The sequence below is a fragment of the Dermacentor silvarum genome, chromosome 11 (assembly GCF_013339745.2).
Source record: "Dermacentor silvarum isolate Dsil-2018 chromosome 11, BIME_Dsil_1.4, whole genome shotgun sequence".
In the NCBI taxonomy this organism is placed as follows: Eukaryota; Metazoa; Arthropoda; class Arachnida; order Ixodida; family Ixodidae; genus Dermacentor; species Dermacentor silvarum.
Genome location: NC_051164.1, coordinates 92293187 through 92317668, shown reverse-complemented (window position 1 = coordinate 92317668; position 24482 = coordinate 92293187). Strand labels below are relative to the sequence as shown.

The 24482-nt window shown below is 49.4% G+C and overlaps 1 protein-coding gene across 1 annotated transcript in view; it reads right to left on the bottom strand.

The window, feature by feature from the left end:
• The window catches only part of LOC119432739 (uncharacterized), a 70563-nt gene extending 46893 nt beyond the window's left edge, over window positions 1-23670 (bottom strand). The window contains 2 exon segments of the mRNA XM_037699896.2: window positions 18645-18707; window positions 23559-23670. Coding sequence (XP_037555824.2) covers window positions 18645-18707; window positions 23559-23670 — 175 coding nt within the window.
• Window positions 23671-24482: the final 812 nt, after the last annotated feature.

The window sequence follows — 24482 nt, the reverse complement described above, 5'->3', positions numbered from 1 at the left end:
ACTGTTAGAGGCACGCTTTTTGGGAAACGTTAACTGAAACGCCAGTGAATTTCTCAGAAGTTCTTAGAACATTTTTAAAGTCGCACATCTCGAATGTGGCGCTAGTCTTAGAATTTCTGCTAAGCGGACATTATTTCACTATTGGTCGGTTTCGATATCGCAGTAATAACCCGTACCCTAAAGTTAGTAATTAAAAGTTATTAATTAGCTAAGTTTGGTTAACTATATGTATTATCATCTAAATTATTCTTGCTGCTAGCGTCCGCCTAACCACGTAGCCACCTGCAGGAACCACAGGAATCTAGAGGTGACAGTTTTTTTTTTGTTCTTTGTTTTCGTTTTTTTTATATATATAAGGTTGCTCCGCATAATAAGAAACATGGTATACATATTATGCATGTAGATAGGTTGCCTGCAGTAGGCTTCATCAGGCACACTGTTTCTTGAAGCTTTATGTAGTCTTTTTTTCTGAGTCCCATGGATTGTAACTGGTTAAGAAGTGACCGTTTCGCACCCTCTCTCAAAATTTTGCCTCGCTTCTCTAGCGGTGTCCTGCGTCGAATTTGTTTTTTTTTCTAATTTTATGTTTTTAATTTATTTGCTTGATTTACATTGCATAACTATGCTTGTAGCACTTGTATCGTTTGCTTCCTTGTTTGATCCTGCTATTGCTGTATACCTTTTACCAGCTTTTTATATTTTAATACGATAGCGTTAAGGACCCCATGTCGCAGAAAATCCGGCGTCGGTGTCGGTGTCGGCTTCGGCGTTAAGCATCCACGTCTGGCGTAAATAATCATGCCGAACCACATCGTCCCAAACCACCCCGACCACACACGCACTCCGCGTGGTGAAATGTGTTCGAGAACAAAAAATGAATTTCTCAACGTAAAATCCGTCAAAAAATTTTTAAGTACGACTTAACCACAGCCTACAGGCTAGCGTCGGTTTGGAATTTGAATATACGAGAAAAAAGCCCGAGAAGAAGCCAGGGATCTTTGAATGCTATCGCGTTCGACTCTTAAAGGCGGAGCTTAAGCGTCCTCCAATTCTTGCGGTGTTTCGCTGTACCTTGGTTCTTGGCAACATTGAGGGAAATGTTGAAAACCGAGCCTTTCTAAATGTACTTCCTTCCATTGACAGGTTACCAACTGTTTGGTAACAAAAGCTAAATAGCCTTCAGGCTTATTATCATAAATTTGATCACTACCTAGCAAGTCCTTCCAAAATAGAGCATTCATTCATTCATTCATTCATTCATTCATTCATTCATTCATTCATTCATTCATTCATTCATTCATTCATTCAGTGACTTTTTGTAGCATCTAATGCTACATTACCTAGGAGCTAACATGGTATGTCCGTGAGCTAGATCAGCCCGACGCTTCCAGAGCACTGGCACTGCTTCAACGAGGAGGTGCGAATTCCTACTGGGCCTCCTGGAGCTTATGCACACCCGCTAAACGAGAACGAAATGCAGCAAAGCCACAACTTGGTTGTCCGGGCAAAGCTTGGGTGTCGTGCAGAGAAGACGGCAGTCTCCTTGACACCAAGGCGCCGCATCGACCCGATCGAGTCCAAGTGTCACGTGGTTCCGCGAGTATTGGGTATTCTTACGCTGGTCTGGTGGCGCGTCTTAACGACTGCGCCGCCGGCAATAAGGTTCAATTACGGACGCCACCAGGCGAGCTCTCGCTCACAAATTGACAAGAGGTCCGGCGTCCGACAATAGCAACACGTGACAGGCGCTGCAGCTATTTTTCTGTCTTTTTCTGTCTTTCGATAAGATAAAAAAAGGCCTCCTATTCTCTTAGTAATTGCCCTTTTCCGAAGGGGCACTGACAACAGATCAACTTCTTCTTTCACTTACAATGTCACTATCGCTTGTGTGTGTGTGTGTGTGTGTGTGTGTGTGTGTGTGTGTGTGTGTGTGTGTGTGTGTGTGTGTGTGTGTGTGTGTGTGTGTGTGTGTGTGTGTGTTGCGTGTTTGCGAACGTGCGTGCGTTCGCTCGTGTGTACCTCTGTCACAGCGACACATAGCCAATCGGGAGATATATAACATTTCATTGTGAAAAAAAAAAAAAGCAGTGAGATTGGGGGATTGGCCAAGGGCGGGCACACTGCTCGCTGATGCTCTCGTACGCTCGAGATTGTACACAAAAGTATCTGCGTGGCGCGCACGACCTGATTAGACAGCTCTGTTTGGCAGCAGAATTGGCGACAGCATTCAAGAAATTTCGGAATTATGAGGCGCCTCATGTGCCGAACGCTTACTTGATAACAGTGATAATCCGGAGAAAAACGAACCATGAAAACTTCAGCGTGAAAACGTTGAGAAAGGAAGCTAGGATGTTTAACCGGAAAAACGGCCTGTTGGTAGTAGTAGTAAGTGGTTCGTGTGGAAAGGGAAATGTTCCCTTTCCAGTTGTTAGTCCAGTCGTTGTGTGTGCCACGTCTCTTCTCTGTCCTTCGTCTTTTGACTGGTTTTTACTATTCAGGGAAATGTTGGCGCTATCTTCTGCAGCCCTTGAGGGAGCACGGCTCAGTGCCAAACCAGTTGGTATACCCTACTCGCGTTGAAGGGGCAGGAATGGCTTTTGAACGGGTCATTGAACTCTCCGCAAAGCTCCTACATAAGTTTCTCTGAAAAGCTTAAATTTCAGCCCCCTATGGCAATCTCGCTTACTCTGGTGAAGCGCGTGATGAGGCCATAATTTGAGGCGATGGTCGCGCCTTCTAGCGCACTACCCACCGTGGTGGCTTAGCGACTATGATGCACTGCTAAGCGTGAGGTCGCGGGATCGAATCCCGGTCGCCGCGGCCGCATTTCGATGGGGCGAAATGCAGAAACGCCCCTGTCACTTGCATTGGGGACACGTTAAAGATCCCCAGGAGGTCAAAATTAATCCATAATCACTCACTACGGCGTGCCTCATAATCAGATCGTGGTGTTAATGCGTAAAGCCCCAGAATTAGTTTTTTTTTATCCTGGGACGATAATACTGTCTGCGCAGATGATCCAGGCGTTAGATTACTGCATGTAGCAGATAATGCTTGCCTAGAGTACATCCCGGGCGGCCATAGTGATGTCTTCGTTATAAAAACTAAAAAAAGAAGAAAGCAGTTGCGGCTTTCGCGAAAGGTTCAAAGAGACTCAATTTGACGCAAAGTGCATATATGCACTTGGCGTTGCGTTCTTCTTCTAAAGAACAATTGCCGATACATGCTCGGCTACGTGTACGCCCAGATTATATTATTGGGTTTTACGTGCCAAAACCACGATCTGATTATGAGGCACGCCGTAATGGGGTGACTGCGGATTAATTTTAACCACCTGGGGTTCTTTATCGTGCACCTAAATGCTCACCTTCATCGCACCTTCATCGAAATGCGGCCGCCACGCCCAGCTTTGATCCCGTGACCTCACGCAAAATAGCGCAACATCAAAGCCACTAAGCAATCACAGCGGGTTACTTGTACGTCCAAAACTTCTAGAGGAAGTCGCGTATATAAATATATATTTAGTTAATATTGTTACGCGAAGAACGAGTCAGTAAGACGGGCAACTATTTACAGGATGTATTTACAACAGCGGTTGCAGCGCTGACCGGTTAGGTTCACAGCGCGAGCCCAGCTCGTTCTTCCTCTTCTTTTCTCGAGTGATGGCGCCCGCGCGCCTCGGTCAAACAATCAAATACCACACGCGTGTAGCATAATCCCCCGGCGGCAGAAGCGACGTCCCGGAGCGACTAAATGTCATCACTGGGAGGGTGATACTGCTTCAGTCGTGTAACGTGCACGATATCGCTGAACTGGGAAGCAGATGGGGCGTCAGGGGCGATCTCGTATGTGACGGGAGTCACGGCACGAAGCACTCGGTAGGGGCCTGTGTAACGCGACAGCAGTTTTTCTGACAGGCCGACCTGACGCGACGGAGACCATTAGTTTGCGGATGGTATGACGTGGATAGCTTGTGCCTCGTGGCACAGGACTGCAGGATGTCCGCAATAACTTTTGACAGGAATGTCCGGCCACGGTCTGTGAGAAGTTGTCGCGGAGCGCCATGTAATAAAATCACGTCGCGTAAAAGAAAATCGGCAACATCGGTGGCGCAGCTTGTAGGGAGCGCTCGGGTGATGGCGTAGCGCGTGGCGTAATCTGTGGCCACAGCGATCCACCTGTTCCCAGAGGTAGAAAGAGGAAAGGGACCAAGTAAATCTAAACCAACCCGAAAGAATGGCTCCGCGGGAATATCGAGTGGTTGTAGGTACCCAGCAGGTAGCGTCGATGGTGTCTTGCGTCGCTGGCATTTATCACACGCAGCTACGTATCTTCGAACGGAGCGAGCAAGCCCAGGCCAAAAGAAGCGTCGGCGGATCCGGTCGTAGGTACGTGACACACCGAGGTGACCGGCAGTGGGGAGGTCGTGAAGTTCGTGGAGAACAGCCGAGCGAAGGTGTTTAGGGATCACAAGGAGTAATGCTGGGCCGTCGGGATGAACGTTGTGGCGGTAGAGTACGCCATCTTGAAGTGTGAATAAGCGAAGGGAACTGCCGGCAAGTGGAGATTCCAGGCGGTCAATGATGACACGCAAGGACGGGTCACGGCGCTGCTCGTCGGCGACATGGACCAGAGGAAAAACAGAGAGAACGCAGGTGTCGGTGTCAGGCTGAGACGTAGAGGGCGGGTCTTCGACTGGGTAGCGAGAGAGGCAATCTGCGTCCTGGTGTTGGCATCCCGACTTGTACGTCACTGTGTAGGGATATTCTTGTAGTCGGAGAGCCCAACGACCGAGCCGGCCAGTAGGATCCTTCAGCGACGAAAGCCAACACAGCGCATGATGGTCTGTGATTACTGAGAAGGGCTTGCCATATAAATATGGCCGGAACTTGGAAACAGCCCAGACGAGAGCAAGACATTCGCGCTCGGTAATCGAATAGTTGCGCTCTGCTGTTGTCAGGAGTCGGCTAGCGTAGGCTATAACGCGGTCGTGTCCGTGTTGGCGTTGCGCTAAGACGGCGCCGATCCCATAACCACTGGCATCGGTTCGGACCTCTGTTGGTGCGGACGGGTCAAAGTGAGCCAAGATCGGTGGATTAGTCAGAATCGTGATAAGGCGTGAAAATGCGGCAGCCTGAGGGGAACCCCACGTAAAAGGCACGTCTTTCTTCAGAAGTTCTGTGAGTGGTTGAGCGATTGCTGCGAAATCTTTCACGAACCGTCTGAAATAAGAACAGAGCCCCACAAAACTCCAGACGTCTTTGACAGACTGAGGTACAGGGAAAGCCGTTACTGCTCGAACCTTCTCCGGGTCGGGTTGTACTCCGGAAGCATCGACGAGATGGCCGAGCACTGTAATCTGTCGGCACCCGAAGTGGCACTTCGATGAGTTTAATTGGAGCCCAGCCTTGCGGAAGACGTCAAGGATGGCTGCAACGCGCTCAAGGTGCGTCTCAAATGTAGGAGAAAACACAAGGACGTCGTCGAGGTAACAAAGGCAAATTGACCATTTGAAACCTTGAAGCAGAGAGTCCATCATCCGTTCGAACGTGGCGGGGGCATTGCATAAACCGAAAGGCATAACCTTAAATTGGTAGAGGCCATCTGGAGTGACGAAAGCGGTCTTTTCTTGATCTTGCTCATCGACGGAAATCTGCCAATAACCAGATCGAAGGTCAATGGACTAAAAGTATTTGGCGCCGTGAAGACAATCAAGAGCGTCGTCAATTCGTGGTAAAGGGTAAACGTCCTTCTTAGTGATTCGGTTTAGGTGGCGGTGATCAACGCATAAACGCCACGTGCCATCTTTCTTTTTGACGAGCACGACCGGCGACGCCCAAGGACTCGACGAGGGCTCAACAATGCCTTTGGCGAGCATCTTGTTTACCTCTTGCTGAATAACTTGCCTCTCTGCTGTGGACACACGATACGGTCGGCGGTGAATGGGAACAGCAGCACCTGTGTTTATCCGATGCTGAACAAGGGACGTCTGACCAAGTGGGCGATTTTCAGTGTCAAATATGTCGCGGTAGGACAACAAAAGGCGATATAGGGTGGCTGCTTGGTCAGGGCCGAGGTCCGGAGCGACCATGGGACGTAATGGGTCGTCGAGGTGCAAGGCATCCTGTGGGTAATCAGGAGGATCTGGAGACGCGTCGGCTGCAAAAGCAGTGACGTGGTCGTCTGTCACAGACCGGAGCGTGGCCACCACTATGCCTTCAGGTAACACTTGCTTCGTCAAACCGAAATTGATGGCGGGGAGACACATCCGATTAGCGGCAAGGGTAACGACAGAGTGTGGCACAGAGACGTCGCGCGCCAAGAGGACGTCACGAATAGGTGCAACGACATAGTCGCCATCAGGCACGGTTGCCGTTGACGCCAATTCGACGAAGGTTAGGGCTTTTGGAGGTAACCGAACAAACGCTGTAGTGCAGAGGGTGTTCGGTGGTTCGGGGCGAACGTCGGAAACAGAGGAAGCTCGAGGCACAGCGTACCGGTGGAACAGTCGATGAGGGCAGAATGCGTCGTCAGAAAGTGGAGCCCGAAGATGAGGTCGTGAGGGCAACTGGTCAGCACGGTGAACAGGACTGGAACGTGGCGGCCAGCAATTCCTACGCGCGCAGTGCACATACCACTGACGGCAACAGTGGCGCCATTGGCGACGCGTATGGCCCGAGTGATGGCAGGCGTAAGAACTTTTTTGAGGCGACGACAAAGATTAGCGCTCATTATGGACACTTGGGCTTCAGTATCAACCAATGCCTTGAATGGAACACCATCCACGTCTACGTCAATTAGGTTCGCGTTCGTGAGGAGCGTCAGCGGAGGATTTGTACAGGACGGACGGGATGCAGCACTACCTCCAAGAGCTGCATGGTCTAGTTTTCCGTCCGGCGGTTTGGCGAGGAAAAGCGGCGAGGTTGGGGTGATTGGGAGCCGGGAAAACTGTGGGACGACGCGGCGGCTTTTGGCTACCTCGAAGCGGCGGCATTCTTTGACGATGGCGTCGACAGTAGAGACGTCGTTAAAGACGAGCAAGTTGAAGGCGTTGTCCGCGATGCCTTTTAGGATATGACCCACCTTGTCAACCTCGGTCATGTGCTCGTCGGCTTTCCGGCAAAGCGCGAGCACTTCATGTATGTAGGCGACATACGATTCTGTCGACGACTGGACACGGGTAGCAAGCTCCTTTCGCGCAGCCTGTTGGCGACCTGACGGGTTGCCAAAGAGGTCGCGAAGCCTGTCTTTGAAAGTGTCCCAGCTGGATATCTCAACCTCATTGGTGCGAAACCAGACAAGCGGTGTTCCGTCCAGATAATATATCACATTGGCAAGCATGATGGTAGGGTCCCAGTGGTGGCTGCGGCTAACACGCTCATACATGCTGAGCCAGTCGTCGACGTCAACGCCATTTTGGGCGGAGAATGTCCCAGGATCACGGAGACTAGGAACCGTAACGTACGTTGTGGTAGGCGCCGCAGGTGTAGGTGGCGACGGGGTGTTTCCATCGGAAGCCATGGCTGAGAAGACGACGGTGCGGCCGCTTCGGAGCTCCGTGGTGAGGACGGGGAACGTTCCACCTCCACCACGATGTTACGCGAAGAACGAGTCAGTAAGACGGGCAACTATTTACAGGATGTATTTACAACAGCGGTTGCAGCGCTGACCGGTTAGGTTCACAGCGCGAGCCCAGCTCGTTCTTCCTCTTCTTTTCTCGAGTGATGGCGCCCGCGCGCCTCGGTCAAACAATCAAATACCACACGCGTGTAGCAATATTGCGCTTCAATGCATAAATCGACGTTTTGTTAAGAAACTAACTGGAACGCCAACGCATTTCTCCGGAAAGTTCGGGAATTAATATCTCGAAACTGGTGTCATCCTGAGCATTCATTCCAAGTGGATCCCCCTTGCGAACTCCACGGCTACAATTTGTGAATTGCAATATGGGCCATCAGATAATTAGTTAAAAACTTAATTAGTGAATTTTTGTTGTTTAGTCGATTATGCATTTCAATTTTTGTGCAAGTAATGTCCGCCTCTTCGAGTAGACCAGCTCATTAATTAGATTTGGGTTATCTGCCACAGGCAACCTTAAATAAATTTTGAAAGTGTTCGCTGAAACACCCTGTATATAACGCTACGCCACGATGGCATTGCTGTGATGCCGCCACTGACACTTGCGGCAAAGCACGCAGAAACACCGCCATATTTTTTAACACGAAAAGGGCCCCGTGTCGCAGACAATTCGGCGTCGGCGCGGGCGCACCGGCGTCGTTGGCGGATATAATAATCTCGAACCACCCCGCCCGCGCAGGCCTTCGGCGTGCCGCAAGGAGTTAGTCAATAAAATTGAATTTCTCAAAGTAAAATCGGTCAGAAAAATCGTAAAGCACCACTTAACCACAACCTACAGACGTGATAGCGTCGGATTGTAATTTGACTATACGAGAAAACATAATTCAGTTGCCGGGAAGCCTGATAAGCAGCCAGGGATCTTTGAATGCTATCGCGTTCCACTCTTAAAGGCTTAAGCGGCCTCCAAATTTTTAGGGGCGAAGCTCCTTATAGCGGCACCCGTTCCGTCCCCGTCGTCGTAGTAGTAGTGTGTAACCAGTAGTGTGTAACCAGTCTGAGAAAAATGAGAAAAAAAAATTCCGAAGTTGTGTCCGTAGCGCGGAATCGAACCAGGGACCCCTCGCTTCCGAGCGCGCGGCGTTAGCCCACTACGCCACGAAGCGGACATGGACACACGCACCACGATGGCAATAAATACCCAACATTAACGAAAGGCCGCGTTTCTAGCGCGTTTCTAACGCGTTTGTGTAGCGCGTTACGGCCCGTGTAAAAAGCTGGTGTAAGACGCTGTGGCCTCTCCGCCTTACCTTCAACGCGTTTCGAACGCGCTGCCCAAAGCGGTGGCAAGTCAAGTTCAAGTCGAGGAGCGTTTATGAATACGGGGGGTCGGCAAACGCGGTGCACGTTCCGGCATGTGTAAATGGCTGCGTAAGACGCTGTGGCCGCTCCCCCTTACTAGAGAGTACTGCACGTTTCTAACGCGTTTGTGCTAGCGTCCCCTTAAGCGGGAGATCCGATGATTCCCTCCGGAGCTTCGCCCACTCATCATCATTCACCCCGTGGATATGCTGTGATTTTTTTTTTATCTTTAATTCTCTTACAAACTCTGATTTTCTGTATTGTCTACGAAGTAAAAAAAAATAGTGTAGCTTGCACTGCAGGCGCAAGGCTAAAGAAACAGCGGAGCTGATCGGCACCTAGCACTACCGAGTCATCCCCAGCATTTGCCGGAATTTATTGATTATTGATCGATTATTGATTACCCATTGATTGGCTATCGTAAGGCATTGGCCACGTATTTGGGTTAGGCTAAGCACTACCAAGTCATCCCCAGCATTTTCCGGAATTTATCGATTACTTATCGTTTATCGATTAGCTATTTATTGGCTATCTATTGGCTATCGTAAGGTTTTGGCCACGTATTTGGGCTGGGCTAAGCACTACCAAGTCATCCCCAGCATTTCCCGGAATTTATTTATTATTGATTGATTATCAATTAGCTATTGATTGGCTATCGATGACTACCTAAGCTTAAGTAGTCCCAAGCATGCTGCGTTAGACTTCGCCAGACTCAGCTTCGCTAGTTCACACGGGTATGTGTCATTGCGCTTGGACCTTTTCTGCACTATACCGCCAGGATCGGCCCATATTTTTTGTTCGCGACGAACGGACTCACGACCGCTCCGCTGTTAAAAGCGATTACTTCGAGGACAGCATTAAAGCTCGGAAAACACGGCAATAAACGCGCTGCCGACGCGAGCCACACCATTTCGACGTCGACGCCGCAGCAACGCAGGCAGCGGCATGCGACGGGTCCTCCTTTCCAGTATTTGTTTTCTATTTACTTATGTTTTTGTCGCAACAGTGGCCTGAGCCACAGGCGCGCCGTAACTGGGTCACCGAGGAATTTCCGCGGCTCTTCCCTTAAATTTAATTACGGCATCGGACGAGGAGGTCGCGTACAGTCGCCGACGCGGCACATTTCGTTGTGCCCATTATTTTTCAGCCCCCGCGAGAAAAAAGAACGGCGGCGCGCGCGTCGCCGTCGGGTAATCTAAAATGTCGGCGGTGGCTTTTCCGATGCACGCGGGAATCCTTGTACGCGTCGCGGGTCTCGCATACGAAACGACTCTCAATTGCGAAATATGTAACAACGCATGAATTAAAGACACGCCTTGCGCGGCCCGGGGCAGCCACGAGACACAGGAGGAAGCTATACGGTGCAGAGAGAGCGTCGAGGGAAACGAGACAAACCCAATATCGACTCGAGATTAATTACGGAATCGCCGCAAGCAAAGCTCAATGAGAAGTCGCGAAACGTCTCGTCATTTGATGTGGGCATCGTAATATACGTGCGCGCGAGTTAAAGACAGGAAGTAAATGTGTTGGGTTTAGAAGAAAGAATATATAGAGGAAGCGAAATATGGGTGAAGATTAATTACGGGATTGCCGGAAAGTAAGATTAATTGCAGGGACAAGTAGCTTTTGACTATGGGCTTGCCGTGCGTGCTTAGAAACCCGGAAGTAACTGAACGTTTCATGTGCGAGAAACTGCCCCATATCAGAGATTCTTTCCGCGAAAGGAATATAGAAGTATACATTAGTCGTAGAGCTCTCCCCCCCTCTCTCTTTTCTCTCTCTCTCTCTCTCTCTCTCTGTTTTTTTTTTTTTTTTTTTTTTGCGGCTGCAACATGGCTAGACCGATATTTACACAGCATTTGCGAGTAAAATAAGGCGCGTCGCATTTTTGGGAGGAAGCATATTCACACGCATACAGGTGTTTGTGTTCTTCCTTAGTGTCATTGTTCTTTTTTTTGTGTGCAATCGTCTCGCAGTATAGAATTAGATTCGTAAGTGAATGAGCGAAATAACATTTATTGGAGGTCCGGCGAGGACGCGAACTCGTCGCGCATCCGGCTAGTCCCACTCCTCCTTGCTGAACTTGGGGTATCTCGATCCGCTCTCCCAGAGCATTTGTGCTAGAGTGAAGGTCTGCCCGCAGGACGGGTAGGCTTCGTGGCGATACACGTCAGGGTAAACTTCGTGCAGAACGGCCAGACACGGATATGTGCCGGTCTGTAAAAGTCTAAGAAAAACAGCTTGCGCCATATTCAATTTGGGGTGAGGGGGTGCAAAGACCCTTCTGGACATGTAGAAGAATTTTGTAACCTCGTTGTGAGTAGCGGGAGCGTCCCTGTGGCCGTAGGGGGGAGGGGTGTCGGCTCTCTTTACAGAAGAAGCGCGGTCGTTTCTTCGTCGTATACTGCAACGTGACAGCATTCAAATATTAGTCGCTTCTGGTCTACTCTGTACTAGTGATAATGGAATCAGAAATCATTGTTAGTGAGCGAAAGAGAGATATTCTCCTTTTTCATTTTTGCTTTCTGTTCTTATTGTTCTTAATGAATGCTTAAGGTCGCTTTGGAGGCCAGAAAGCAGTTCAACGCCGAAACTTCCGAGGCAGTATCGTGCGCGGACTATATATATATATATATATATATATATATATATATATATATATATATATAGTGGTGGAGAGTGCTCTCGATCCCTTGGTCCTCTACGACTTCGAGTTTCCCTGGAGCTTCGTTCCGGTCGCCGCTTACCCCGCACCTCCACCACTTGCGAGACAGCTGTTAAACCTCGACGGTTTATTATGCAGGCCGCGCGCCGAAGCGAATGACGCTGGCCATGATGATGAGTATATACAGATGAAGAAGATGAAGGGGTAATATAATGCTCACAATATATATATATATATATATATATATATATATATATATATATATACAGGGTGTTTCAGCGAACACTTTCAAAAAATCCTAAAGGTAGGTTTTTTGAGAAAAATACGAATTATCTTAAGGAGGAAGCTTTCAGGTTCGGCGGACGTCAGAAATTATGACAAACATGCGAATCACATAGGTAATTAACTAAAATTGCCTAACTAACTTTTTAATTAGCCACGTTTGGCGGTTATTGCCAATGGCGAGTTTGTAGCTACGGAGACGACGATGCCGTACAAGTTTTTAAAGCAAAGAAAAAGTCACTCTGTAAAGCCCTACAGCCCGCGAAAATCAAGTATTTTTTCCCTCGTGAAACCGAAACGCGGCGAACATGGTGCGCCGGAAATCTGGTGCAAACGCAACGTCCGCTGATGACGTGTTGCGGGGACTGCGGCGCCCAATTCGAAATGTCTGTGATGATTCCCCAGGCTAGGGAGCCTCAACGCTCAGCTTAGACCACGGCTGGCGTTATCTTTTCTTTCGTTGGTAGGCGCAAGCAAGATTCTAGCCATCGCCCACGACGCAGTTGTCGATCTTAAGATGCTGTTGGGCGCTGCCCTGACGCTCTGCCAGTGCAGTTGCCTCCGGAAGCAGTCCTTTAATTTCCATACACATTACGCTAGCTTCGTTGAAAGAATAAAACCATGCTTTTGTGACAGTGCAGAGTTTCTTTAGCGGTGCCGATATCGTGACGGGAGTTAATTTTACATGGTATGGGCTTCACAATTGTAAGTGCTGGCCGAGGATTAGGAAATCTTGACTTCATACTATGTTTAGCAGTTTTGAGTAATGTAACAAACATTAATGGACAAACATAGTTTATTACTATCTTTCATTTGGTTGTAGGCCTATTCGGACTCTCCGCGAGAGTAATATCATTTTGGACAACACAAAATATTTAAATGATGTGCTCAAATTGTTTTCCGTCCATTGCGATGCACAGATGAAGGCGCTCTTTCATGGAGTTCATAGTAGATAAAAGCATCTGTCTGGAAATGTTGTCAAGGGAGATTCTCACACGTTGCTTCATATCCACGATGTTGGCTGGTTCCGTCTTGAAAACCTCATTTTTAACATATCCCCAGAGAAAAAAGTCCAAAGGTGACAAATCGGGTGACCTAGGCGGCCAGGGTGTGCTTCCACCACGCCCAATCAACTGGTTCGGAAAGGACTCGTCAATGAATTTACGAGCCTGTGAAGAAAAATGCGGTGGGGCTCCGTCGTGCTGGAACCACATTTTTTTCAGCGCAGCCAGTGGTAACTCTGAGGCAAACTCGGAGACGACGCCCTTCAATACGCACTCTACGTACTTCTTTCCAGTAAGGTTTCCGTCGATGAAGTAAGGACCAACAATACGGCCGTTATAAATGCCACACCATACGTTCACTGACCACCTTACCTGGTGCTTATGCTCACGAAGCCAGTGGTGATTCTGATCGCACCAATAATGTGCGTTGTGCAAATTGACATTCGAATCCCTACAAAATTGGGCCTCGTCAGTCCAAATCACTCTGTTTAGAAATTCAGGATCTTCGTCGCATTGAATAAGGCACCAGTTGCAAAAATCGAGCCGTTTTTGAAAGTCGCTTGGTCTCAGCTCTTGGTGAAGACACACATGATATGGGTGGTAGCTGTGTCTTGAAAGTGACCTCCAAACTGAAGCTGGGCTTGCTCCATATGCACTGGCAATTTCCCTGACGCTTGCTTCCGGCCTGACAGCGACATATGCCAGTACATCGCTGTCAAAATCATCGGTTGCACTGGCTGGTCGCTTCCTTTTCTGTGCATGGACTGATCCTGTGGTCCTAAACCGATTAAATATCGATACGAATGTGGGGCGAGCTGGCACACGACAGCCAGGATGTTGGGCAGCATACAGCATCGATGCCAGCTTCGCGTCCTTTTGCGCGCTCACATAAGCCAGCACAATGTCCACTTTCTCGGCAACGGAGTACTGGAGTTGCGCTGGCGCGGCCATTTGCACAATATTAACGCTGCGGCGTTGAAACCTTGATCCTGAAACGAACTGGTAATGCAATGGTAGTCCAGTGGTAATGCAATCGCTATGTCACACGCGAACCCCGAAAACACGCACATTAAAGGGAAACGTCAACGCGTTTGTAAAACTGGCGCTACAAGCCACAAGAACTAACAGCATGCAGCCACTGCTGCAAACATCCTCCTTGCTCCGCAAACGAACCTTTCCTTTGCCTCATACGCTTCCTAACACGCAGCGATTATATATAAAAAACAGCAGATGAACCCAACGAGTGAATGAACGGAAGGTGACGCCTCACATCTAGCTCGTCATGTAGCGACGTCAGAAGTGGTCGAGACAAAAAAAAAAGAAAGAAAGAAATCGCAAACCTGCCGGCAACGCCTACCAGGGCTCCCAAAGCGGGTGACCGTGTAGTGGGCGATGGCTAGAATCTTTCTTGCGCTTACCAACGAAAGAAAAGATAACGCCAGCCGTGGTCTAAGCTGAGCGTTGAGGCTCCCTAGCCTGGGGAATCATCACAGACATTTCGAATTGGGCGCCGCTGTCCCCGCAACACGTCATCAGCGGACGTTGCGTTTGCACCAGATTTCCGGCGCACCATGTTCGCCGCGTTTCGGTTTCACGGGGGGAAAAATACTTGATTTTCGCGGGCTGTAGGGCTTTACAGAGTGACTTTTTCTTTGCTTTAAAAACTTGTACGGCATCGTCGTCTCCGTAGCTACAAACTCGCCATTGGCAATAACCGCCAAACGTCGCTAATTAAAAAGTTCGTTAGGCAATTTTAGTTAATTACCTATGTGATTCGCATGTTTGTCATAATTTCTGACGTCCGCCGAACCTGAAAGCTTCCTCCTTAAGATAATTCGTATTTTTCTCAAAAAACCTACCTTTAGGATTTTTTGAAAGTGTTCGCTGAAACACCCTATATATATATATATATATATATATATAAACGTGAAAATATCAAAGACGCTTCTCGCGCCGCGCGAAAAGATGACACTACAACTCTCAGTTTTATCAATTTCGTGGCAAGTTCCCCAGTTCAACGAAAACTTTTGGTTTCAGAGTATAGGCTCGGCTACTTGCTTTGCTGCAGGTTAAAAGGTAATATGGTTGGCGGTGCTGTCGCCGCAGGCGGAATTAACTAAGTTAACCTGGCGTGCTCGGCCCGCAATCGTTTCGGTTGATGATCTCTTACGTTTATTAACCAGAGTCTTTCATTAAACGTTGATTAGAGTGCTTCATCCATGCAGCGGTTTCTGTGAGCCATAAACTCCGTGTAAATAAGTGTGCCCCCGAGGTCTGGGTTTGCGTGCGCGCACATTGGTGATTAGAAACACAAAAGCAGCGAGGGATGCCGCATAGTGGACTCAGGTTGGATTCTGACCATTTATATTTCTTCTTTCTTTCTTTTTTTTCTTTTTTTTTTTTTTTTACTGTGCGCGCAAACGCGAGAGCATTTTCGCTTTGAGCTCCGATCAAAAGATGGCCGCGGTGCGCGCGCGTGCGTGTGTGTGTGCGTGTGTGTGCGTGTGCGTGCGTGCGTGTGTGCGTGTGCGTGTGTGTGTGTTTAGCACGTTGAGTATCTGCGCTGACTCTGTCGCGTCTAATGCTGCTGACTGTGTCAGCCGCAAGGAGCAACGGCCTCGCCCACTGTCCAAAATATTACTTCCCCAAGCGCGGGTATTCTCTGAAGGAGCGCTCATGTATTACTAAGTTCCATGAACACAGTGAATTCAGGTGCTTTAATCTAAACGTTGTACTGAGAGATTCTACACAGGTATACGCGTATTCGTTATGGGGCCTGTCTATAGGGTGTCCCAACCAGCTAACGTTAGCCAAGCCGTTCATAGAAAAAAAAAAGAAAAAAGATTAAGGTAACACTGTGCAAGATACGATTTTTAAGACCTACGGTGTTCCGTCATCAGACCTCTGACGGCCGCATAGAAGTCAACAGGCCGAACACCGTAGTAATATAATAATATCTTGTGCAGGTTCTTTTTTCTTCTTTTTACAGCAGCTTGGCTAGCGTTAGCTGGAGCACACGGTATACTTCGAGGCCAACCTTCATGAGCTTAAATACTTGCTTCAGCAGCCGCTTAATGGTCTGACTATACGCGTATAGGCTATACTTCCGCGGACTTAAAATAAACGCGTTCCATACAAGTTCTCTCGTAGACTTAGTGAATCGAAACGCTATGATTCGAAAAGCGTTTCAATTCGCAACTGAACAGAAATCAAGAACCGACTTCTGTCCCGGCTAGAACTTTGCAGGCCACACTCAAAACCGCATACGCATGTTCTCGCCTGAATGCGTCTCACAAACCCTGTGTACCCTGCAGCCTGGTGCTAGACCAATACGCGGCCCGCGGGCGCGAGCAGCTGGCCTTGTACGGCGGGCGCTGCGCTATTCTTCACGGGAGATAAGTTATGCAAATTGACGGCGACGTGTGAGCCGCCATTTCCATATATCAGTATAACGCGCTCGCGCATTAGCGCGCTTATAGAGACGGGCCGACCACCCGCGCGAAGCCGAGCCCCGAACAGGAAAAGGCTCGCGCGGGCCACGAGCCTTAATTCTAATGCCCGGCGGGGCCGATGCCAGCAGACGGCTGCGAACGACTGGCAGAATTCCTTTCGCTAATCTCACGCCCTCTCGAAATTAAAACTGGTTTTCCTTCTACTTTTCCCGGCTTAGTCATCCGTGATCGGGGCGGGAAGCGCGCCGCTTAGCGCTCCAGACTTTCGTCGCACTCGCCAGACTCATGGGTCACGTGTTGCGCTCTGCACGTACACGCCGTAACTCGTATGAGGGTTTTGTTTCGCTCTCCTCCTTGATGGCCACCTTTAACCCCCCCCCCCCTCCCCCGCTCTTTTTGGCTGACTCCAAAAACGCTGTGAGAAATTACGAATCGGGGAGCGTGACGGAGACTGCCATCCTTATTTTAAACAGGGAAGGAGGACCCAGACAGCTGGTTCTGCTCGTTTGGGAACATGCTCAACCAGGGTATTAGAGGGATCGAGGAGGCTCATTCGCTCTAAGACCCGAGGTCTCACTTACCGGTCGACCCCCTAGAACCTCCCAAGTCACCGAAACTATAAACAGAAGAGAGAATATGCGCGCATACCAGGAAATCACAGTACACAACATACTAAATGCGCAAATTTACCCGGCAGCGGACAGAACGCTCAGTAAGAAAGAGGAGATTCTCTGGAGGATATTACAGAGGGGTTTTTTTTTCCCAACGCCGTACTCTACAGCAAGTGGCATCCAGGAATATTCAGGTCAAAGTGCAAATTCTGTGATGAGGCAGCAAATCTGGTTCACATGGTGTGGACATGTCCGTTAAAGTATGATAGCTCGCGCACTCTTGGAATCCTGAGAGGCTCTGCTCCGCAGCCCAGATTCCAATGTCCAGCAGGACATCATCGGTCAAGCCCTTGCTGCTGTTGTGTCTCAAGGTATTCCTGCCGATGGCTAGGGGTGACGGGGGAGAGGTGTTTCTCACCTTACGTTCATTGACTGATGTTTTAATAAAGTTGTCCCTCCTCCTCCTCCTTTATCCTCCTTTCTATCTAATCCCCTTTTCCCCAATGCATATGCAAGGTAGCAAACTGGAGATTTGCTTATGGTTCATCTGACCGCCTTTCCTCTCTCTCTCTCTCTCTCTCTCTCTCCTATATGCTCGTCATGTATACATTCTCGAATGTACGCGAGCTGGGTGATTACCCTGGAATGCACGACGAGACGTGTATAGATACCACGGAAACTCGACCCGCGAGATGCGATTTGATGGAATTGAAGACCGACGACTGCGCTCGCCGCTTTCGTTGTGAATTGAGTGTTGCTTCTCCTTTGGGCGAAAGTTTAACCAATAAAGAATTAGATTCTAATCTCACACTTCGGGCAGTATTTGCTTCTTCGCCGTAATTACAACGTGACAATGTTCCAACTCGCCCAGTTCTCTTGATGTTTCTTGGCGCCACTATAGATCGCGATGTGTGTTCAGAGAAAAGCAGGGAGACCGCAAAGGTGGCGTGCAACAACGGTTCCCAGTAATGGCTTAAAAAGTTTGATGCTGGGAATTCTTTGTGCTTGTGTGTTTTTTCAGAAGTATAGGTAGTAGGTTAGGAAAAATAAGAAAGGCTTGGTGGCGCAACCCACCACCCCGTTTCAAAGGGGACGTTTATGGCATCCATCTATCGATCCATCCGATTAACCTGATTAACTCAAGCAGGCTACGTGACTATTTGTCACCGCCTGATTTCAAAGGAGATGCCAATAAATCGTCATCATCATCGAAGCGCGCGAGAAGAGCGCAGCCACTTCGCGTGCCTTGTCAAGCTTATATTCACTCCGCACTTGTAAATGTTATAACTCTGTCTCCTTACTTCCATCATTATAATCATGACAATAATAATCATATGACATAAAACCAGCACCACTTGAACACCTATCATAAGAAATATCTCTAATCGCATTAACGCCGCCATAATCTCTAAGTAATCAATGCGCCGCCAAGTTCTTTTTTTTCCTCTCACTAACTTTGCCGTAAAGCTCGCGCTAAACATTGGGCATTTGAACCAGTCCAGAATGATGTTCTGTAACAGGGCTCCACTGTTACGGAAACTGAATGATCTATTACATTATACCGTGTACAAAAGTTGACTTTTGTTTTAGATAGCATGTGGGCTGTCTATACTAATTTGTTAGGCGGCTACGGAAGCGTCGTCTGGCGCAGACTTTGCCAACTCTGCCCACGTGTTGAAACACATTCACTCACCCCATGCAGGCGAGGCCAGAAGCGCCGTTGAAAGGGCCAGTATCCATAACCTGGCTGCAGCACCTGCAAGAAACGCAACACGGATTGAGGGCGGTACGATTTCGAGAAGTCGGCATAACAATCGTGCAAAACACTGGGCAGACCCCATCTCACGATGACTGTGCCCGGTACTGCGTTTAGCATTGAATCAATGTAGTGACGCAACGGATTGCCGCCGTCCAAACGAGTTATATATGAGTCGTGTACTGCAGCGGACACTTTCTGGACATGTCGCGCCACCTAGTGGCACTGCCGAGAAGTCCGCAAGTAGCCTCCGAGATGTGGGGCGCCGGTGCATGCGAACGCCGAGATTCGTTCCCTCGCTTGACCAAGACTGGCGAGGTGTTCATTGAACAGCCGCACATACCCAATAACCCAAGTTGGGATGAAAGAGGTTCATTCAAGAGAAGCACAGAGCGAGTGGCACATGCACAGTGCATTTCCTCTGCACAAGTGCCCACCGTGGGGGATCGGCCAAGAATTGGGCGGTTTGCACAAGATGAGTAGAAGTTTAGAAAATAAAAACTGTCTTACTGGGGACAGACGGGTTATTTCACGCTGGCTGGGCGGCATTATTATTTTATTGCGATAGCAATTATATGGACACTTTAACCGGACTTCTGCCGTCGGCGTCGCCGTCGCCGTGAGGTTCTCTATAGATAAAATCTTTGCCGCGCGCCGTATGCCCGAGCGGAAGCGTGCGGGGACGCTATCACGGAGAGCGAACGCACTCAATCTCCCACGCGCAAGCAAGGAAGCGGGAAGCCAGCGCCGGAGGGAGCGGGGGGGGGGGCACTTCTACTCTGCCAACAACCGCGCTCGTCGCTCGCCCGCACCGTCTCTTATCTCCACACGGCTCTGACTTTTATGCGCCGTGCATTCGCCGCTCAGTTTCCGTTGAAGCGATAGACCGCACGTAGTACCTTCTCCCGCTGCGGCGTATGCGCTTGCTGCCAGCGTTTTGACAGTCGTTGTCTGCAGTCATTCAGTGTGATCTCTTCGTGTTTGTTTGTGCGTGCTCACACCACGCTTGTTCATTCAGTTAGTAATAGTCGGGCCGCGTTTTCCAACGCACGCTACACATGCAATGCTGCCCGGATCGGCAGTGCAGCGCTACAGGTGTGTCCCTTCGCACGCGCTGCCCACGGGAAGCGCTTCTCATGAACACCACCTTTTCACACGCGCCTTCTCGTGGTCATCGAGTCTCTCTTCATGTCGGTCTACTTACGCCGCAGCACACCTGCTTACTTAATCAGCTCATGTTTACTACCATTCATATTGCTACCAAAGCCGCTCACCTTACTTCGTATGACATTGCTGTGTTGCTATCGCATTCATTGCTTCGCCCTTAGGGCGAAACTGTGACATTTTTATTTCTTTTTTTATGCGCACACTAACTTATGTTCATAGTGCGTTGGTCATCATACTAGAGTGAATCGAAAAATGCTTCAAGAAATAATTATAAATTAATTTTATTGCGATAGCAATTATATGGATACTCCAAGCGCATTTATGTCGTCGCCGTCGCCGTGAGGTTCCGTATCAAGTCCAACGGCGATAAATATCGTCGCCGCGTGCCGTACCGTACGCTGTGTGCGTGAGCGAAAGCGTGCGAGGGAGAGCCGGCAATCGCGGCTCAATGTAGTGCACGCGAGGGAGGAAGGCAGGGCGGAAGCGCACGGTGGTCATTTGGCGCGTGCGAGGCACGGGGGGCTAGGCGACGAAGACGGAGGGAGGGGGGTTGCGTTCTGCTCCGTCGGCTGCTGCTCACAGCGTGACCGCTCTGGCGCCGTATCTTGAAAGCGATCTGCGATGCGGGCGAAGTGCGCGCACGCACGGGCCTCATCTTCAAAGCAATCTGCGATGGGGACAAAGTGCATGCGCCGAGTGCCGGTAGCTTCGTGTGCGCTCTGCTTTCGACATTTAGTTCGCGTTGAAGCGAGACGAGAGAGAGCGCGAAGGTCACTTTGCCCGCTGCTGCTGGCGCGCTTTCCGACTCCGGCGTTTTCACAGCGACTTTCCGCGGTGTTCATGTTTACAGCGAGACATGTTCACAGCGAGATGTGTTCATGTTTACCTGTGCGCGCGTGACACCATGCTTGTCTATTTAGCTATTAAGCGAATGTTTACAACTTTATACGGCCAATTAAACTACTATCCTTGCTTCGTATAGCTCTCTACTAATTTGCTATAGCAATCGATGCTTTGCCTTTCGGGCGAAACTGAAACATTTTTGGGGGAAAGGCATACGATGGGAGTCAAGAATATATATATATATATATATATATATATATATATATATATATATATATATATATATATATATATATATATATATATATATATATATATATGTAGTATTTCATCACATTGCAATCATTCCGGTGACTGTATCCCAACGTGGAAGCTCCAAGGAAGCCTGGAAAGGGACATTCAAGCTGAAGCTGAGCTGAGCTTGCGTATATTGACCTCGGGAAACGTTCTTCTTACTGAGGAAAATCGCTGACAAGGAAGCAGAAAGTGGCCAGTTGTTTCTGGTTCAGTGCACTCTATACGGAAATGAGACACCGCCAAATCAGACCTGTGCAGATATAAATTTAGTGCGCGACGCAGCAGCGTATATAGCCTCGTTAACGTATCTCCTGATCTGCATGTTGGGCAGAATTTACGACTTCAACGGAACGCGGCTCCAGGGGATTGCGGCTCCAAATGGTGGTAGTCAGACTGAGATGCCTTGCCAGGTTTGTAAAGCTCGTTCTAATTTAATGCCTAATGACAGTTTGCTGTGATCCACGAGGATCAGAGAGCAAAGAGGGATGCCAAAAAGAGAAAGAAATCGACCTGGGCAAGCCATGTAATGCGTAGGGTACATGACCGATGGAACATGAGATCTACAGAATGGGTGCCAAATGAAGGGAAGCGCATTCGTGGATGGCAGAAAATTAGGTGGGGTTATGAAGTTAGGAAATTTGCATGTGCAAGTTGGAATCAGCTAGCGCAAGACAGGGGTAATTGGCGATCGCAGGGAGAGGCCTTCGTCCTGCAGTGGACATAAATATAATCTCATTATGATGATGATGATGAAATCAGGAAATTTGCAGGCACAAGTCGGAATCGGCTAGCACAAGACATGGGTAATTGGAGATCGCTCGGAGAGGCTTTCGTACTGCAGTGATGATGATGAACTTTTTCTTTCTGCCTCCACCTTCGCTTTGTCTTTTTTGTAGCTCAAAGCAAGTACTGCTTGATATACTAAATATACCCTGTGTCCCAGCTATCGTTAGCCAAGCTGTATAAGAAATGATGAGAAAAACACGGTGCAAAATCCGATTGTAAGGCCTACCGGTGCCTGGTCGTCACATGTCTGGCGATTTAACAGCGTAGGTCTGGTAATTGTATCTTGCATTGTGTTTTCCAAATAATTCCTTTTTTTCTTTTAGGAGCTTGGCTAAAGTTAGCAGCGTTTTTAAAGCCCATTGTTACTAATTCGATTATCATTCTTCGGGAACTTCAGGCACTTTTCGGTACGTCCGTCCGTATCTAACATCTTTTACGCCAACGTGTGGGCGGCTGGCTACGTGCCCGAAAACACAACTTGGGCCATTGGGCAAATGTAAATGGGAACGTTCCACTGCGTGTGGGCCCAAATTGAAATCTCTTGGCCATTGGGGATCTGCAACTTGGCCTGTGACACACGGTTGGTGAACATTCTTGGCCACTCCTGCAGAATTGGTATATGTGTGCTAGTGGGTAGGTGCGAGCACAGATACGCAAAACAAGACGGAAGAAGTGAATAAGCTGGCAGCAGAACATTGAATAGCTCAGCTAATGAGAAGTGAAAAGGTCGCCATCAAAAGTTGCCGAGTGTGGAGAAAGAAGTGAAGTGAACCGAACGCGACCAGAGCCCGCACAGAGCGAGGAGCGTTCAGCTACATAGAATAAAGATGTTGACAACAAAAAATTGCCAAAAATTCGGCTACACAGAAATGAAAAATTTGGCAATACGACGTGTCTTTTTATACACTGCTTCATTGCTGATCGCATTAACGTCGATTGCATCGTGGGATGGGATCTGCGGGAAATTTTCATTATTTTTTTTCCCCCATCGAAATCGAGCACGGTCATTACGAGACATGGAGACGGTTTCGCTATAGCACGGGATGTCCGCGCCGCATAACGTACCGGGATCGGCGTCATCGGAATGCACCGCCACCCGGAATTCGTTCGCCAGCTATGCGCCGCCCTCCCATCATTTGGCTCGCGCTTGTCGAACTGGGAAAGGAGGAAGCGACAACGCATAACGGGACCCTATGGGCTAACAGGGCGCGTAACAACCGTGTCACCCGGAGCGCTCCGCGGGCGTTTCCGATGAATGTACACCCCAACGTATATCCCCCATCCACCATTCCCGACCCTCTCTCTGTGGCCTGCGACAGGTGAACGCATACTCCGCAACGGATCAGCGCTTTCAGCCCGATTTCTGTCAACTCGCGCGGTTCGGTAAATACGGTACCCTTCACGGCTGCTGCTTCCTTGCTTTGTGTATTGTTTTTTTTTTTTTTGCCTTTGTGCTTACTTTTTCGATTTTCTTTTTTTCTTTCCCTCTCTCTGCTTATTTCGGACGATGCCTGTCACATCTATAACAATTCCTAGCCTTTTCTACTTGCTTTTTGTTTTCGAGGCTTTCCACGTGGAGTCCGCTGGCTACAGTTCGAGCGTCGGAACTGCGACTGACTGGCTCTGGCGGTCACGTTCACGCACGGAAAAAAAGAGAGGGAGAGGGGGATCGCGGCAAACGCTGCGCCCACCGGAAGTAGCGCCTTCGCTTCCGGGCGCATTGCAGCGCGCCGATACAGTTTTATTATTTCGAGGCACTCGGCGCGGCCGCGGGGCCATGCCACCCGCTGACTATGGCTGCGGCGACCGCCAGCCGAGAGTCAGCCCTTGCAACGCTGGCCCTTGGCTGCTGCTGCCGGAAGTGATCCATGCGGCAAAGGCAACGCGAAGGTCCGCGCGCGCGGCCTTTCGCGTCTAGCGTCTCGTCAGAGCAGACAAGACGCCGCTTCTTTCTTGAAGCGCGCCAGGGCGCGCTTCTCTTTATTCAAGGGCAGGGCTGCGGGCCAGTGTAGGTAGGGGTCGGGGGCGCGCGAGAGACGGGCCTGAATAATCCGGCCCAATCTGCTCGAAGGAGCGGGGCGGAGGAATGTAAAAGGAGGAGAGGGTGCAAGCGGAAGATCCCTGCGCTTCAAAGGCTCGGAACTACGCTGATGTAGTTGCGTACAGCAATGTGCTCTTTCTAGTACACCCATGTCCCACCCATGTCCAATCCGAAGGCGATTGAAACATATAGGAAAGCCATTGACTCTCCTTCCGTGAGCTTGCGCAATGGAGCCAATCGTGATCGAAGAACTGGATCCCGATCGGGCTTGATCGCGACTGAGCCTTCCCTTGTGAAACCGGTCTAAGGCAAAAGATTGTTGGGTGGACGGGGTTCGACGTCTCAAAGCAACAAAGGTGCTGTAAGAGATGCCGTGGTGGAGGGCTTCGAAATAATTTTCGCCGTCTGGCGCATCGCTACGTGAGCGCTTTGAATTGTGCGCCTGTCGGAGTGCGGCCGCGGCCGCCAGGAGTCGAAACCGGGACATCGTGCCCAGCAGTGGAACACGACTGCAGAGCCTTCCTATTGGCCAGCGGCTGCTTACTGAGGCTCACGCTTATTGCGCAGAACGGTGAACACGGGAGACACGCGCAGACACGAACACAGAGAACGGGGGCGCTACATCCAACTGCCGTTTCAAT